At 32.9% G+C, this 18,987-nt stretch overlaps 2 protein-coding genes across 3 annotated transcripts; both read right to left on the bottom strand.

Annotated features, from left to right (window-relative positions):
* Positions 1–2,215: 2,215 nt before the first annotated feature.
* On the bottom strand, positions 2,216–3,637 carry LOC104648545 (histone H2B.2-like). The gene is made up of 2 exons (XM_010325959.4): positions 3,555–3,637; positions 2,216–2,781 (listed from the first exon to the last, which is right to left on the bottom strand). Exons 1-2 carry the CDS (start codon positions 3,592–3,594, stop codon positions 2,468–2,470), a joined length of 354 nt encoding a protein of 117 aa, XP_010324261.2. The 5' UTR covers positions 3,595–3,637; the 3' UTR covers positions 2,216–2,467.
* A 1,903-nt stretch (positions 3,638–5,540) lies between these two features.
* On the bottom strand, positions 5,541–16,335 carry LOC101251202 (NAD-dependent protein deacetylase SRT1). Of its 2 annotated transcripts, XM_026032180.2 has the most exons (15): positions 16,073–16,303; positions 14,549–14,578; positions 14,365–14,457; positions 14,124–14,214; positions 13,028–13,147; positions 11,618–11,718; positions 11,351–11,459; positions 10,963–11,042; positions 10,716–10,794; positions 9,993–10,046; positions 9,433–9,529; positions 9,128–9,210; positions 7,933–8,000; positions 7,140–7,245; positions 5,541–6,106 (listed from the first exon to the last, which is right to left on the bottom strand). In XM_026032180.2, the coding sequence occupies exons 4-15, from the start codon at positions 14,181–14,183 to the stop codon at positions 5,807–5,809; spliced, it is 1,257 nt and encodes a 418-aa protein (XP_025887965.1). In that variant the 5' UTR covers positions 14,184–14,214; positions 14,365–14,457; positions 14,549–14,578; positions 16,073–16,303; the 3' UTR covers positions 5,541–5,806. The 2 variants fall into 2 exon arrangements, with proteins under 2 accessions (XP_025887965.1, XP_004244044.1); XM_004243996.5 differs by lacking the exon at positions 14,124–14,214 and having other exon boundaries at positions 16,073–16,335.
* Between the last annotated feature and the right edge of the window lie 2,652 nt (positions 16,336–18,987).

Raw genomic sequence — 18,987 nt, 5'->3', positions numbered from 1 at the left:
TCAATTTTCACTTATTAGCTAGTTGTTTTTGGACTTGTCTCAAAGAGTAGAAAAATGAATAACAGCATTAGCTCCTTCAGCCATGGCATGTTTAGCTAGTTATCCTGGCAACTCCATTTTGACAGCTCTATGCATGTTCATGAACGTTAACGTTGTTCGTCCCGAGTACCTCAACAATGATTTTGATGTGTTAGGAGGGTAAGGAAGTATAATCAGTGTTAAATGTAATTTACAAAACTTGTTTTTTCTATCTCTACTAGGAAAACATGTTCGTTTTTAAAAAAAAATCTTTCTCAGAAAAATACTTTTAAAAATTATGATCAACCAACCATGATTATTTTTTTTAAATATTTTCCTTCGTACTAAATATACATGCACCACATGTGCATACACCAAGTTTTGTTAATTTAACCCCACGAGAATTTAGTGATAAAACAAGTGATTATTAGGAAACCAAATCTTATACTTCATATAAATCAAAATTTGAAGTGTAAGTATAGTTACTAAATTGTATACACTAAAATTTAGATGGTAATTAAACTTTTGGATCCAATATATAATAATATCAGTTACTCTATTGTAGATGATTTTTCTCCTATTTATAGGTAAAGAGGTTATTTCCGATTAAAGAATACTACTATATTTAGTTTACATGGAGTCTAAAAGTTAATAAGCTTCTAAAGAAGTTACATTCATATTTTATTTAACATCATATACAAATTAAGAAGAAGAATTTGTATTATTTTTATGCTAGGTTAACTTAATGTATGTAAAAGTTCTCAATAATATAAGTTAAATAGTATGGTCATGATTAGTTTGCGTGATTATTACACAATTGATTGTACAAATTAATTAAATTCTGAGAAAATAAACACAATTTTAATGTAGAACATACAGTAAAAATATCAATCACGTGGCCTCATATATTGTGGAGTTCACGCTCTTAAAACAAGTTACATACACGCACCCTCAATTTTTTTTATGGCGTGCTCATGTAGATCATTTGAACCTAATCGTTCACATGAAGCGAGAATTCGATCATATAAGTTAATGAGAAACAGAAAAAATCTCAATCGTATAAATTATTTTAGTATGTATAAAATAAAATTAAAATTAATTTAAATATAAGTACATTTTAAGTTAATAAAGACGTAAAGATTGATATTTAAAATAAAATTATAAATTTAACCATCAATATGCTAATCTATAAGATGATCATACAAATTAACTACGTCATATTTAAACATCAGTAATGTAGAATTAAAGGTTCATCAAAGAAAATATATTTAAGTTTAAGATTTAAACATTGTTTACCCTTGCCCAAAATAATTTCTTGCATATTTGATAAAATAGGTAATATAAGTTTGAATGATATAAATATTATTTAAATATCGATTTATTTATTACTTAAACTTTTATTATTTCTTCTATTTCCACTTTCAGTAGTAATATTCTTTCTCTAATAGTTCATCTTACGTAATTTTTAAAGATTTTATTCGTTTCATACCATGTGCCGAAAAGTCAAAGTTTTCTCAAAAATAATTTCTTTATAAATTAAAGATAACAGTTAAATTTATGCGTATATCTCGTTCATTTTAAATTTTATTTGAGTATTTTGCAACTTATGAGATTTCATAAATCTAAATAGTATGTTTACACAAAACTTCAGCTTTATCTTATACTTTTACATTATAATTTCATATTATGATTTTAAATTATAATTTCATTTCTTGGTTTTCTCCTCGAAATTAATTTTCTAAAGGTAGTCAAAGGCATCTTTCTTCTCAATTTGTCTTATACCCTTTTTTTCATAAATCAATTAAATGCCAAAATTTTAGTTTTTCTAATTTAACTTTTTGTTTAAGATGTTGTTTTTAAAATAATAGACGAAAAAAATAACTGAAACAAAGACTTTGAAGTTATTCAGGATCCCGAGAAGAAAAGGCTGAAATAGTTTCAAACAAAAAGAAAAGAAAAACTCAAACGTAACTACATAAAACAACAAATTAACACGGTTATAATTTTAATTATTATAATATTTAAATATATTATATATTATTTTTTTATCGTTATATAATGTCACATATTCATATTATTAAAATGATAAACCTAAAAAACAAAGGATACACATATAGAGCAACTACTTAATTTGAATGATAAATATTCTACAAGATAAAAGTAGGGTATGGGGTAAAGCTACTGTGAAAAAAGATAAAAGATAAAAAAATGAAATATGATTATTTAGGAAATAGTAAAGTAACGACGCGATCACACCTAATCGCTCGTTATATAAAACAGGTCTTTTCATTGTTACCTAACAATGAATTCAAACGACATAACCAACAATCTAACCAAACCAAACATTATTACAATACAACCACCCAAATTGAACAAGGTGTTTTAATACTTAATAATTCAAAATTAAGTTCAATTTTCACTTATTTAGCTAGTTATTTTTGGACTTGTCTTAATGAGTAGAAAAACGAATAACAGCTTTAGCTCCTTCAGCCATGGCATGTTTAGCTAGTTGTCCTGGCAACTCCATTTTAACAGCTCTATGCATGTCCATAGACGTTAACGTTCTTCGTCCCGAGTACCTCAACAATGATTTTGATGTTTCTACAATTTTCTCAGCCATGTCTTGCATGAAATGGTTCAATATAACCATTGATCTTAATGATATTTCCAACTTTGGATTCACTTCTTTCATAACCTTGTAAATGTACCTCTCATATCCCACAGCTTTGCTTCTCTTGTTCTTGTTCTTGTTCTTGCTCTTGCCTTTGCTCATGCAAAATTATCAACAATAACATAAAATTAGTCATTTTTTAAAACTACTAATCACACATGAGAACATTTGATTTCTTAGAACATACATTAATTTTTGGTAGAAAAGGGTGAAAACATTAAATGGTTTAAGCCTCAAAAAGAGAAGAAGAAAACCTACACACAAAAATTAATCATAGTCATTTTATTTTTTTTTTGTTTACTCACGATCTAGTCTAATCGATCTATCTAATCATATACGAGACATTCAATTTCTGGTAACACAAAATTCATGGTAGAAAAAAAAATAATAACATTAATTTAAGTGGTTTCAGCCTAAAAAAAACAATGAAAATCATAGTCATTTTTTCTTCTTTTTTATTTTTACTCATTGATCTAGCTAATTAATCAACACGCTTAGACATTCAATTTTTTAATTAAAACATAAATTCATGGTAGAAAAAAAAAATTGGTAAAACCCTAATCAAGTGGTTTAAGCTTCAAAGAAAAGAAGAAAAAATAATAATAATGAAAATCATAGTCATTTTCTATTTTTGTTTACTCATAATCATTTAACTAATCACATATAAGACATTCAATTTCATAGAACATAAATCATGGTAAAAAAAAAAAAAACTAATTCAAGAAGCCTAAAAAAGGGGGGGGGGGGGGGGGAAATGAAATCGCGATTTTTATTTATCTACTCTGACCGATCTAATCATACACGAGATATTCGATTCCTTACAACATAAATTCATGTTTAAAAAAATTAAAGTGATTAAAAGTACCTGAACTTGAAGCTTGTTTCATGGTGTTCCTCCCTGACATTTTTTTTTTAAGCTTAATTAGAGTATTTTATTTGGAGTTTAATGTTGGGGTTAACATTATATATAGCTCACTTAAGTTCATATTAGGAAAAACTTTTATAAGCACTTTTTTTCCCCCACAATTAGATAAAAACAAATTTTATTAATTAGGTGATCACATTAATTTCATTTTTTTTTTGTTTTTCTTGTTCTTTCATTTGTACGTTACGTTTTGCATTTATTTTTTATGGAATAAAAAATTTCTTCCAAAAGTAATAATTACATTTTCCCTCAACTTGCTTTTAACTTTCTACATAATTCAAATAATTAACTCTTGTGTTTGAAACCTTTTTTGTTTATTTGTATAATTTTTACCGTAATATTTATTTTAGAGTGTTGACTAATTATATTGTATAAAACCTTTTCAAGGGAAAATGTTTTTTCATTCTCGATTTAGATCAAATTTAGAATTAGTGTGAAGAGTAATTCATTAAACATTAGTGTATGTAGAAAATTTTACGGAGCTTTGTAATTCGATGTTAAAGAAGATGTTTTTTATGAAAAGTATTTCTAGAAAAATAAAAGATAAATTCTTATCTATTTTTATTTTTGTTTAATAGGTTAGAAAAAAGAATTTTATCCCGAAAATATTTAATTTAAAGTAATAATATAAAAGCTAAGTAAAGGAAGTCATTTCCAAATTTTAAGGATTTTCTGAAGAAAAAAAAGTTTAAATTTATGTCCAATCAAATACGAAAAATTGAAAAATATTTTATATATATAAAAAAAGCCGTCCATAGCAAACATATCCTAAGTGTACACACACATAGATATACATATACATATATATTAAATCGTGAACACTCGTAACTTAATCTTATCTATTTTACCATAACATTCGTTGCATACATCAAATTTGGTCAATTTAACTCCACGAGCATTTGCACCGACAAAATAAGTGACTTAGTTTTCTTTATTTTGATCCTTTTATCGCCTTTATTCTAACAACACATTTAGTATAATTTTAAAAGTAAAAATTCTAAAAAATAAATCGTGTATAAAAAAGAATTCTCAATAATCATGAGATAAAGAATTAATTTTTGATATACCATAGTTAAAATAAAAATAAGCTACAACCAAGTAATCGTGCAACATATATATATGTTTCGTGAGTTAAATTACATTATTACTCGATCATGTAATCTGACTCCATTTAATTAGGATACACATATATGTATTTAATAAAGTAAAACACTTATATTAATTATGTATTTGCTTTTGAAATCTGTGTTTTTGGTCATGTTTTCTAAGAGCAATTATTAATTACTTTATTTACCTATTTTTAATTGTCATATTACACTATTTTAAAAGTCAGTTTAACTAATTTTTAAAGTTAAATTAAATTACATTAGTTTGATATTTTTATACAAAAAAGTTAAATATTAAAAAACTATACGAAAACTAGTACCTTAATTATCATTATTTTGCATATCAATATGATGAGAAAATACATCGTAAAATATTAATCAAAATTATTACTCCTTCCGTCCACTTCTTTTTTGGTCATGTTATGTTTTTCGAAAGTTAATTTGACTAAATGTCAAAGTTATATATTATGTTAATTCAATATTTTCTTTTATGTGCAACCAAATTTGAAAAAGCGTCAATATAATCACTAAATTATGTACACCAAATTCAGATGCTAATTTCATTTAGTAGGATAAGTTAATCAACTTTTTTTTATTACATAAAACTTTGTTGAATTAAATTACAACATGGTTTTTCGATCGGGAGAATCCAACAATTTATCTTCTCTGTGTGGATTTACAAGCTATTACACGCTATTACACGGAGAGTGATTTACCTTACGAACAGTAGAAGAGTAGCAGCTGCAATTCTCGTCATAAAAAAAAATCAAAATAATTCCACGAGTAGGGTCTAAGATATACAATTATAAGAGTCATAAGATGGATAAAATAATTACAGATATCAAATTTAGATCAATTATGATTACATTAGTTCCAAGAATAGATTAAGAAAGAAATGAGAGCTTTAAAACTTTAGACTTAATAAATACCAAAAAATGGGTTTAGCAATTTCAGTTTTCTAATCAATAACCAGACTGAGTGTATTAACTATCAAAATTCACCCAGTCTCCACATATTAACATTTTTTTTTTCCCCAGGGTGTTTGCTACAAAAATATTTACAATAGTTTCTGTATAGACCTGAAGATCACCTTACATTAATTACAGTTCTGGGTTTTCTACCGTTGGACCGTTTTCGCGATGGAATTACGCCATTAAGACATTCATATTTCCTTTTGAATGAGCCATTACTTAGATCCCCATCATAGCTTCTGTCGAACTTGACGATGTTTGTTACAATGGCATGTACTATGACTTCACTTTTAGGAACCATAATGACCTTTTTCTCAATAACTGATGTCTGTCCACAGCTAGGATCCGTGAGGGCGCTTTCTCTTAGATTCTGTAAGATGGAGTCTTTATCATCTTTGAACACGTCTGCTGAAATCTGCGAAGATAGAATCAAACATTATAATCACCCCTCGGGGCAATCAGTACAACAACATACCCAGTGTGATCCCACAATAGGTCTAAGGGGGGTGGGCTGTACGCAGACCTCACTGAGACTGTTTACAATAAGACCCTCAACTTGAGAAAAGAATTCTAAAAACATGCAGAGACCAGTCACACAACATAATGATAAGCTAAAAGACAAATTATCTGACAGAGTCAGTTGCAGGATCCTTTTATCGAAAATGATCTGATTGATTGTTCTAGTGATGCCCACAACGTAGAGGGATGATGTGGGCTATGGGTAAATTATTGACTCAAAAGCGTTCGGGTCAAGTCCTACCAAAGTGCGGGTATCTTCTTCTCTAACTGTACCAATACAACGTCTTGCATGTTAATCAATCATTTGCTCCATCAATGAGCATTGCCCAGCATAATGGAGTCTCGCCTCTATATAGGCGATCAAACAGTCACCGGCTAAGAGAAGAATATCACCCAGCAAAGGACCTCAGAAGTGAAGAATGCCTTTAAACACAATCGACCATCTTATTCTTGGTAGCATGGCAGTAATCTAATCTATGCCACACAAACGAACATGATGGCATGAAAAACCAACATGGGAAATTTTTTTACCAAATAGTGCTGAAATAGTTTCGAGACTCTCAGCAAATTTACCAAGAGGTATACCAATTATAGTAGAAAAACCATGATGGCAAGGCCCAAGCCAAAGGAAAATGACAGTGGGACATAAAACAATGTCTAGAACATTGAGACTCTCTAGAAGATCTACACTCAATATTATAGAAGTTAGAACAAGCATGGTAGTTATCAATTTATCATCTTTCAGTTTCCACAAGGACAGTGGATGCTAGCATAGAATTGGCTAGGTGTCTTCTATCAATAAAAAATGAATATAGAAGCCATAAAAGTGTAATTTTCTATGCATTTATCTGAATAAAGTATTAGAACAACGTGGCCAGAGATTAACCAAATCAGTGATAATTCAAATGGAAAAAAAATTGTCTTCTCACCTTAAAATCAATAGGAATCATGATTTCAGCCGATGAGCACTTGCAACCATCACTGAAGTTCAATTTCATCATAATGTTAAAAGGATTTGTACTCTTAACTGTCCGCCTGACAAGGAATAGGAGTTGAATAAGAATGTCTCAGATTTGAGAGAGCTTATAACTTCAGTGAACATATGAAATAAACCCTCACCAATAACTAATAGGGAAAACTAGCATATACCGCTGAGATAAATTCAAACATGGGTAAGATTTCACCTTTACTTAGCTACGATTTTTTCCTCATCAATGACTTTGAGTTTAGCATACTGACTTTTTACATCAACTATAGTCTTCTTTTCTTTTCCTTTTTGGGCTAGAAAATGGAAACTGTTAAAATGATATTACCTCTCATTGTCCTTTTCTCATTGTATTACTTGTCCAATTTATATTTCTTTATTTTTCCATTTAAGTAGGTTAGATTATGACTAGGGTAATGATATGCAAACAAGAGAGGAACACATAAATGATTGTTAAAATTATTTTTTGGATGCTACAGTTTCGTTGACAATGAAAACATCTTTCTTTTCAAATATATCCATAAGCTGGAAAATGTGTGATCAAGATTGTCGGATAATCTAAACATCCTTTTCTACATGATATTTTGATGAATCAATTAGAAAATCTTGAATTACTAATACAAGAGCAAAATATTTTGAATATACGGAAGCAACTATGCCAGAGGAAAATGTATTACAAAGACTGAACAAGATTATATTTCACATTCAACATAGCAAGTTTCAAGTTATAAAACTACCTTTTCAGATAAAGAGGTTGTTTATCCAGGACAGCCGCTTTCATGTTTTGACTTTCTGAAAAAGAAACCTACAGTTCCATTTCAAAAGAAGCAAAGCTGTTACCATAACAGATCCAGAATGTTTATGAAGGCTAAGGACTAGTACTGATGACAATAATTTACTGAAGGAAAAGAAATACAGGATATTTCACTGTTTTGCAAATGAGACAAGTAACGAGCATCGTAACAAACATCTTCCGTTAGCATAGTTTTTTTGTAGCAACAGGATCTCACAGTCAACTTCTTTGTATTTTTTGTTCCTTATGCATCTTCTTGATGCCTTCTTAATGATAACATGTTACTTCATCCCAAAAAGAAAAGGTCAAAAAGGTCTAAGCTACTCACAGTCAGCACAAAAAGTAATTGCTTCACTCAATCGACAGAAAAAACTGAGGTAAGTTGAAGTAGCATCAACACTTTTACAGTAGGACTATTCACACTCGCTTTTACTTGCCACGTCCCTGCTCACATTTTTAGAGCCCATTTATCATTGTCATACGGGGGTATGTTGTTGTTATCATTGTCATCTCTTGGCTCATATGGTACCAGAACAGATTCCGAAAGCCTTGGATCTGCATACCTCAAACAAGAGATACACAGGATAGGTGAACAGAGCCATAGGTCCTCAAAAGAGGCAAGAGCTAACCTACGAATTCGCTTTTACTTTAGGAAGAGACTCCAAAAGGAAGGTCATAATGTTCTGATTTGCTGCAAGCGTACAGAGCCATTTCCCCAAGTCCTAAAGTGATAGATCATTTTATTTCAATCAAGTCTACATAACTAATCAAATATATTAAAGGAATAACTCATAAAGGTCGTGGTTTATCAGTGGATAATGCTGACTCTGCCAGTGATTATGCAATTGATGCACCCGCTGCTAGCTATTGATTCCATGCTTACTTTTTTTCTATTTAATAACCGTGATTCCTGGCAAAAAAAAAAAAGAAGGGAGGACGAGGCAAGGCATGGCACGAAATTTTTTTCCTTCACTTCTTGATTAAGAGGTGCAATAATGTAAGTGTGCGTGGGGTTGGGGGTTGCTGTGAGAGGAGAGGAAGACACTGAGCCTCCACAGTACTTATATTCTATAAGAACATACATGTGTATTCATCATAATCAGCAGAATCTGCAGACACAGCTATAAACATTAACTCACCTCTACAGATTTGATAAAAGGCAATGGTGCTCTATTTCCATGGACGCTTGCCACTGCAAGGCTCCAATTTACATATTTTTCATCTGCAAAACAAGTAAATTAGATAAATCAAAAGACATATTCAATGAATGACCCACTCAAACGAGGACCAGATCAATTGTAACTTGCTTTGTGCACATTCACACAAACTGAGATTGCTTGCAAAATAACAGTACAAGTGAAACTGTCTTTTGATCTTGAGGACTTCAAAACACCAAATGGACAGTTCAATGAAAAGAAGATAGGCACAAATTCAGGTTAGTTACCAAGACTTGAGGCTTGAGTAAAAATGGTCTGGAGAAGATCAATTCTAATAAAAGGTGGGATTCGCAGACTGAGGAATTCCATGACTCCTGTGATAACCTGTTCATAACTATATTGGTAAACATTCTGGAAACAGGATTTATCAAAAGTACAAATCTTTTTCCAGACCAAGTACCATAAGAAAAAGAATATATGAACATGTGAATTTGCATATAGGTCTGATAGCTAAATTCGCATGTAATCAAATGGGAGCCATTAGACATGCCTAAACAAAACCATTTGTAAGTCACTTCAAGGACATTTGAGGTTGAGGGGGAGGGGGGAGGGAAGGAAGGGGGGGCTTGTGATGCCCCAAGCACCTGGTTAACGAATAAACATTGACTTTGAACTAAAGAGTTAGCACCTACTAAGTCCAAGTCGTCAGATGAAGGTTATATATTTCAATTAGCAATTCCACATGTGAAACCTCACCAAGCAATAATTTAATGTTTACTATTCAGAATCTACGAACCATGATAACAACTTTCAGTAGCATAGAGGTACAACAACAAACATATGTTACCTTGTCTACAAGACCATGAATCAGTAGGCTTGCTTTCTTGTCCTTGGGAGTTTTCTGCAAAATAATGGACGAGGATATAAGAGCTAAGTAACAGATGAACTCCTATTAATCCAACAAATTTTCCATCGATGATCGGCAGAGAATATTTTCAAGTAGAGTCACTGCCAAGGTCACAATATATGAGCAAGAAATATTCACCTATCTTTAACATTTTGATATGAAACTTGTGAAATTTTCATCCTCGGGATAATTAAAGCTTTACTTTCTAATTCCCTCAGAGATCCTCTTATATTTGACCTAGTAGAAAATTCAAAATTAAGCATCTACAGAGACTGAAAGCCTTTATCTCCTTTTATTTTTTGGCTCTGATAAGCATGGCCTGAATCATTTATCATGGCAAAGTACAGCAGACTAATAAGCTAGGAGTCCCATATGTGCATTGCAAGGAAAATGATAGCTTTGCCTAAATGATTTAGTGATTGAGAAATAACTGCAATTATTTGAGAACAGAAAGTAATATTTGTTGTTTTTGATTAAAACATGGCAGTACACTAAAAACAGATAAATCTTAAATGACAAAGCAATGCAAAATATTTTTTTTTTTTTGGGGGGGGGGGGTTTGATTATGAGGCTCTGATGCAATTTCTATCATCAAAACTAGGGTCAATGGAAATATGGGAAATGTGTTTGCTGATGTTACATTTGGCCCAAGGAATAATATACCTGAAGATTAACTATTACAATCTTTCCACCGCCTTTGAGTGATTTTAGAGGCAAATTACAGGCAGGGGTGATCTGCAAACTGCAAGAGTAGAACAAGTAATTTTATCTCCTGACATGATTAAGGGCAAAGAATGACGGAAGTAAATAGTTTAACAGTTTAGAGTCAACAAACACTGTAAGAACTCATTTAGCATCATGCATCAGAATTCCAGATTACAGAGGTAGTCAAATAGTTAGTTAGCTTTACCTTGTCCCTAGACATAACACAACATCAGCCATTTTGCAGTGTCTCTCAGCTGGATTCATCTCCTTTGGAGGTAGAGCATCCTGAGGAGAAAAACAGGAGGGGAATGGATGAGGTCAACAACAGAGTGATACGTGGAATCATATTTTAGCCATAAAAAATCTTTGATGCGTTGGCCGAAGTAGCAGATAACGAAAAAAAAAACATTGAAACTATTACAACTTTTTCTTAATCATTGGATGCTCATTAGGGTACAACCTGTCAAACTTCTGTCTATATCTTTAACTGTCACTACTAAAGGGCCATGGAATGTAACTGTGCAACTATAAAGAGAAGCCCAGATCCTTCATCCTAGGACTTTGTTATTAAACAAAAAGCTGTTTATGGTTACCTCCCAGTCAAGAACTGTGTCTTTAAGTCTTGCACCACAGCCCACCTTGGAACAACGCCGTGCAGTTTCCTTCAACCCAATAGTTTCTATTTCAAAATCCCTCATATACCTTCATGGATCAATTCACAAAAACAGACTTATAAGCAATCACCATAATGTTACCAGAAAAACTACATACAATAAAAAAAAATTGAGTGAATATACATGAATGTGGGAACATGCATAGTAGCAGAGGATAGCATGCTGCATAAAAAGACGGAATCTTACTCAATTCCACAAGAAGGGCATCGTTCCATAAAAGAATCCCCATGTAATTCAGAAAGCTTCTCCCTTGGAATTCCAGAGCGAAGATGAAGGCCATCAATGTTCTACCATTTTCAAATAAGAATAATGTTACATTTTAATATCATCCACCAAGAGATACAAATGTGAACCTTTTTGGAAATAGACAGTTGAAACTACATAGAGTAAATGGAATCTGAAGCTTTGAATTTAAGTAGAATAAACATCTCTTGATCAAGTGAAAGGTCATATTTTAAGCACATAGATACTCCCTCTGTCTCTCATTGGTTGAACTAATTTTGTCGGGCTGAGGGGGAAATGGGAAAGCTTTGGATGGAAGGAAATGCAGTGAGTAATGGAATTCATCCACACCACTACCATAAAGTATACTCAAACACAATATTAAATTGGAATCAGAAATGTTGTCTTTGTTATGTTGCTTCTGTTAGGTCAACAGTAAATACACTCAGCACGGAGCAAAACATAAATGACAACATCAATTTATCAACTTCACCTGAATCCCCAATCTAGTTAAGGTTGGCTATATGAATCCTCTACATTTCCAATCTTTTGGGTGGAATGATAACCGTGTAGGCGTTCATTCAATTGCTGGTTAATCTTATGTCACTATGAATTAGTTGAAGTCGGCAAAAAGGGACAGGAGAGAGTTGCTCATTTAGTAAGAACCCCTCACCTCCAACTCTAAAGGTCATGGTTCAATCCCCAAGGGAGCTAAAGGATGAGAGTTCCCACGGAGGAGTAAAAAAATTGGCAAAAAGGAGAGTTGACCGTGTATACAGTCAATAGTGCCATGAGAATAGGTCAAAAGAGCATATTAAACTGTATGGTAAACTCTTCAATCTCACCATCATCCAACTTTAATACATCGGTAGACCATGATCGTTGATTAGCAAAGTATGCTCAAAATGCTTTTAATAGTGCAAATCACTAGTAACAATATGAAAACTATTTAAGGGTTGTGTGATTTAATTCATACATCTATCCTATAACATTCTTCCAAGGCAATCTAAGTCGAAGATTAATGGGTGTGTTCAATTGACAGCCCTAGCTATCGATTAGCATGTCAAAGATAGATGTGGCTTCAGGCATAGACCCCAAGCAAGAAGAGTGAGCATAGAGCAGCTCTCACCTCGTTTAACAGCGAGGAACAACATAGGACATTGGAAGGGGCAGAACAGAACTTTTCCTGGGAATGGAAATGGACAACTAAATGACTAATCAGAAGAAATGAAAAACAGGAGTGTGATCGGAAGTTGAAATTGCCACTTCATTTAGAAAGCAGCACTAGCTACAAACACAAAGCTGAAGTGATATAATTAATAACCATACAAACGTTAAACACACCCATATAGTAAGAAACCAATAATTCCACACCTGGCTTATAAGAAACTTTAGAAAACCCGCCTTCTCTAGTTCCACTAGGGCCATGTGTGTCATGCTTGGAGTTGCACGATGAAAAGGCAATGATGCTTCTGGTAGCGCTTTCCCTTCTCTCTACAATCAGTTAAATAAAAGGGATAAGAAGATAAAATATGGCTCATAATTCTTTAGCGGTAAAGAATTGTTATACTATTCTAATCCATGGAAAATGCTCCACCACTATATAAAGACATTCACATCATAACCATTGCTTGATCCTGACAACTTTACTGCAATGTTGTCCATCAAATGCCCTAAGGAATAATAGAAATTATCTGTTCATATCTCAATGAATGATAATAATACAAATGCTTGTGCACTTAAGGGTGTAACTAGCAGTCAATGAAGTAAGTGAAAACCTTGGAAACCAGGATTCAAATCCCCCCAAAGATAACAGAACACTAGTGGTTTATTCCCATCCATCTAAGCCTTTGGTGAGAAGATTTAACCGATACATGTGGTGGTAGGGATAGCAAACACGCGGTGGAATAGTTGAGATGCTCACAATCTATCCCGGACACCACAGTTATCAAAAAAATCTATGTTACTCGAACACTTCAAATATACAGCTCGTTGTGTGTTGGATCCTCTAAATGCTATGCATTTTGAAGGATTTGACACGGGTACAACATCATTTTTGGAGGCCAGAGCAACATAGAAAAGAATAAAACTGCTTGTGCAATCCATATGCACATATAAACTATAGTGTATTTAATAGCTTCTTCCTACTTAGTAAAGAGATTAGTGTCAATACAATATTAAAAATGAAATAAGAGAACTAGACACTATACACAAACAATAACACATAAAAAGACAATTTTGGTGTATCATGCATGTCAGTAAATTTGACATATTCGCACAAGAGAAAACAGCTCCCCCCATCGTAAGATAGATCATTCCTTTCAGGCCACCTTCCTTAATTCATGTCATTATTACCAAGCAAAGTGATAGAATCTATCAAACAACTTTATTGTGCAAAGTGTTCATCCACTTATTTATATAACTTTCCCAGATCAAATACACAAAGGAGAAAAAGAAAACTCTGCACCACCTTTAGATGATCAACACATCCTCCTCTCAGCTCCCAAATATCCAGCCTAAAAGATGACATTGCAGGTAGAAAGAAGGATTGGAGATAATGGCTGACCAAATAAGCTAGAATCAGGTCGAAAGGGCAGCATTCAATTATCAAATATCAACATTTTAACATGGATATCAACAGTAGAAACATGTCAAGCAATGTGCTTTTAGAAAGAGGGGCTTGCAATTCACTGATATAACTACAACAATACCTGAAGAGTCCAAATACCCTTGGGACCACGAAAATCAGGTATACCACAAGAAGTGGATATTCCTGCTCCTGTAAACACCACTAAATGCTTACTCTGTAGAAGAAACAAGAGTTAGAATGGGTTACTTCTAAAGAGAAAAGCTATACATGGCCTAGCTAAGACAAAGACTGTCTAAAGGAGTCACCTTTTGTATCATCACAGCAAGTCTCTCAATCTGCAAAGTTTATGTTTAAAAAATCAGCATTAGTAAGAACACAGAAAAATAAAGTGATTCTTCCCCTTTTAACTGATCTTTGACAAGCAGCTGAAGGAAAAGGAAGATCCTCCAGCACCAGAAAGTACTGATTTTCCAGAAAATCTTAAACAGCACAATGGATAGAAATTACAGCCAGAATCTACATATTCAGCAAACGATATCTACTTAAAATTATCTCCTTTATTTATTAGCAATCAGATTTCACTTTAAAGTGAGGACAACAAGAGAATGTATTTAGGTCCTAGAATTCCAACAAAGACAAAACAACACTATGGGACACTTGGAGATTGTGAAGATGACACAGAATGCTATTTAAACAATTGTTATATACCTGACAGAAAAATTAAGATCATTTTTGTTGCCTAGACCACAGATAACGAAAAGTTGGAAGCCATATTTTCTACAGCGGTTGGAACTTCAAAATTCCAAATACCATTCCAAATGAACAACCATAAGTTTTTTGAGTGCTATCTAGGTACTCATACTGATTTCCTACTAATCCTTTTCTTTTTTTATCAATGATTAACTAATTCTACCTTAAGTTAACATTTTTTTTGAGAAAGACCTTAATACCTTAACATAGAAGACATGCAATAGCAAAAGGAACGATGATCAAAGCACAAATGCATAACTCGCATGGATATTCAACAAGCTGCAATAATATTGCTAATAGAAGGATTCCTCATTCCATATAGTATTGAAGCCCTAAGATACATGAAAACTCTAAATTTGGTGGTGGAGACAAAGACGCTGTGCAGGACTGCCAAGTGCTTGTACTGATACTATTTTTTATGGCAAATTGTGTATTATCAATTGAATCGAGAAGACTAAGGACCATAAGAACTTATCGTCCAATGTATAACATTTATCTCATGACCAACACAATGCATGATACTGTCAAAAGGCTTTTGAACAAAATAACTAGAAAACTCCCAATGCTTCATGGTTTACACCCCTAAGCAGGCGCAGACCCAGGTAGAGTCAAGGAGGTTCATCCGAACCCCTTTGACAGAAAACTAAACCGTTTATACATGATTAAAATTATTTCTCCGTATATATAGTCGACATTGAACCTCCTTTGACTTCTCCAGATATTTACTTTTTATATTTCGAACCCCTTCTATAGTAAAAATCCTAACTTTGCCACTGCCCATGAGATTTAACAACCCCTAATTAGATTAATGAAATTGAGATTATCAGGGTCCTGTTACGCTCAACAATGTGGGAATTAATTCTGGATCTCATGAAAAATCCTAAATGCAAACTACCAAGCAATCAAAAAGACCCCCAGCTCCTAAATTTCCATTCTTAATCAAGCACAAAAACCTAAACAAGTTTTATGGCTATTTGCAGTCACATAAAATGTTCAAACAAGTTAAAAATCACAACAATTAACACAAAAGGAGTAAAGGGTTGCAGAAAAAAGTGCCAAAAAAGAGAAAAAAATCTCACTTTGTCTTGCAAAAGGAGAGGTGGGTCAAAATACTCAGTCATCCCAACATTGCCCACATCTTCTATAAAAGAAAGCTTTTCAGCATAACCCAGAGACATTTTTTTCCCCTTTGTTCTTCAGGAACAATCTGTTCTTCTTTAATTTTCTCTTTGAGAAAAAAGATTGATTGATCACTAAAGAATTAGAAGCAGAGGAATACTCTTCAAAGAAAGCCTTTTCAGTATTGATGTGTAGTAAAGAGGTCATGTATTTACCTTTTTCTGCCCCCTTGTTCCCCTTATTTTCTCATTTATTCCAATTTTTTTATCCGATATTCAGATTGGAGCACGATAAAATTTGTATTTATCTTGCGGAGGGCCTATTTGTATTGGGGCTCGATATATTTGAGTTTGTGTCACGTAGGGCCCATTCGCACTTGAGAACGATAAATCCGTGCGTGTGTCGTGTAGGGTCCATTGGCATTAGAGCACGATAAATTCGTGTTTGTGTCATGAAGGGCTCATCTGTATTGGAGCACGATACATTCATATTTGCGTCATGTAGGGCCTATCTTCATTGGAGCACGATAAATCCGTGCGTGTTTCGTGTAGGGCTCATCCGCATTAGAGCAAGATAAAATCGTTTTTGTGTAGTGTAGGGCTTATCTGCATTGGAGCACGATACATTCGTGTTTGTGTCATGTAGGTCCTATTTGCATTAAAGAACGACAATTTCGTGTGTGTTTCGTGTAGGCCCATCCGCATTAGAGCACGATAAATTCCTATTTGGGTCGTGTAGGGCTCATCTGCATTAAAGCACGATAAATTTGTATTGTATCATGTAGGGCCTACCCGCATTATAGCACGATAAATTCGTGTGTTTCGTGTAGGGCCCATTCGCTTAGAGCATGATAAATCCGTGTGTTTTGTGTAGGGCCCGTTCGTATTAGAGCACGATAAATTCGTGTTTGTGTCGTGTAGGGCTCATCTGCATTGAGGCACAATAAACTATATTTGTTTTGTGTAGGATCCATTCGGAGAGAGTGCTCCCTATTAAAGATTTTTCTATATTGAGGTTCAAATCCGATCTTTATTTAGCATAAAAATAATTTTATCCACTGCACTATATTATTTGATAGTTAGGTCATTTTAATTTGTTTTCATTGAATCATATTATTTGGTGGTTATTCCATTTCAATTTGTTTTCATTAAGGGACCTTTGGGTGTGAAAATAGTTATTTGAAAATTTAAAATGTATAAATAATTTAAAATAAAATTGAATATTGAAAATTTTAAAATATATACTATAATTAAACATATTTTTCAAAATTTAACTCCAAATAAAAGGTAAGAAATTTCATGGCCTTGTAATCTCATTATATATCTTTTAGGGGGCCCCAGAAAGTATGAGGTTTGAAGTAAAGCATTGACTTTCTTCAATTCTTACTGAGTCAATTTATTGATCGATATTTCATTAAAGCTTGATTAATTTAAATTTGATAATTTATAAAATTTTATTATATATAAATCATTTTTAATTGAAAAAAAAATATTCATTTTTTAATTAAGTGGAACAAAATACTCAGTCATCCTAACATTGCCCACGTATTCTATAAAAGAAAGCTTTTCAACATAACCCAGAGACATTTTTTTTCCCTTTGTTCTTTAGGAACAATCTGCTTCTTCTTTAATTTTTTCTTTGAAAAAAAAAGATTGATTGATTACTGAAGAATTAGAAGCAGAGGAATGCTTACTCTACAAAGAAAGCCTTTTCAGTATTGATGTGCAGTAAAGATGATCAAGTATTTACCTTTCTTTGCTCCCCTTATTTGCTCATTTATTCCAATTTTTTACCCGATATCTGAATTGGAGCACGATAAAATCTGTATTTGTCTTACGGAGGGTCCATCTGTATTGGAGCTCGATATATTTGTGTTTGTGTCGTGTAGGACTCATTCGCATTTGAGAACGATAAATTCGTGTGTGTGTCGTGTAGGGCCTATTGGCATTAGAGTACGATAAATTCGTGTTTGTGTCATGTAGGGCTCATCTGTGTTGGAGCACGATACATTCGTATTTGTGTCATGTAGGGCCTATCCGCATTAGAGCAGGATAAATTCGTGCGTGTTTCGTGTAGGGCACATCCGCATTAGAGCACGATAATTCCCTGGTTGTGTCGTGTAGGACTCATTTGCATTGGAGCACGGTACATTCGTGTTTGTGACACGTAGGCCTTATTCACATTAGAGCACAATAAATTCGTGCGTGTTTCGTGTATGGCTTATCCGTATTAGAGCACGATAAATCCATGTTTGTGTCGTGTAGGGTTCATCTGTATAAAAGCATGATAAATTCGTGCATGTTTCATGCAGGCCCATCCGCATTAGAGCACGATAAAATGTGTTTGTGACGTGTAGGGTTCATCTGCACTGAAGCACATAAACCCATATTTGTTTTGTGTAGGGCCTATTCAGAGAGAAAATGCTTTCTACTAAAGATTTTTCTATATTAAGACTCAAATTCAAACGAAGGAGCAGTATTATCCACAACATCATATTATTTAATGTTATTCCATTTTAGTTTATTTTTACTAAGGGGCATTTGGGTGTGAAAATTAAAATTGTGTTTGACAAAAAATTAAAATTGAAGTCATTTTCTATGTTTTGTAATATATATGATTAAACATATTTATCGAAATTTAACTCCTAATAAAAAGCAAGAAATTTCATGGCCTTGTAATCTCATAATGTATCTTTCAGAGAGGGGCCCAAAAAGTATTTAGTACACTGTCATGAGGGCCCAAATACCTTCATTATTTATTTCAAATGAGACACCAAATATACCATAAATAGAACTTTTTACCTTCTTAGGCTCAATTCTAATTAAATTAAAGACTTTTTTTTTCTACCTTTCAATTTATACAGCTGGAATTCAAA

The sequence above is a fragment of the Solanum lycopersicum genome, chromosome 7 (genome assembly GCF_036512215.1).
Source record: "Solanum lycopersicum chromosome 7, SLM_r2.1".
NCBI classification, from domain to species: Eukaryota; Viridiplantae; Streptophyta; class Magnoliopsida; order Solanales; family Solanaceae; genus Solanum; species Solanum lycopersicum.
The sequence above is the reverse complement of the archived record's forward strand: the minus strand, read 5'-3'. Positions and strand labels throughout refer to the sequence as shown.

Excerpts from the sequence above, each read along its gene's own strand:
- LOC101251202 (XM_004243996.5), bottom strand. The coding sequence starts at position 16,171 with ATGTCTCTGGGTTATGCTGAAAAGCTTTCTTTTATAGAAGATGTGGGC. Across the intron at positions 11,043-11,350 it reads ACACAGTTCTTGACTGGGAG|GATGCTCTACCTCCAAAGGA; the intron begins GTAACCATAAAC and ends TTTTCTCCTCAG. Across the intron at positions 8,001-9,127 it reads CTTTTATCAAATCTGTAGAG|GTTTCTTTTTCAGAAAGTCA; the intron begins GTGAGTTAATGT and ends ATGGAACTGTAG.
- LOC104648545 (XM_010325959.4), bottom strand. The coding sequence starts at position 3,594 with ATGTCAGGGAGGAACACCATGAAACAAGCTTCAAGTTCAG. Across the intron at positions 2,782-3,554 it reads GAAACAAGCTTCAAGTTCAG|GCAAGAGCAAGAACAAGAAC; the intron begins GTACTTTTAATC and ends GCATGAGCAAAG.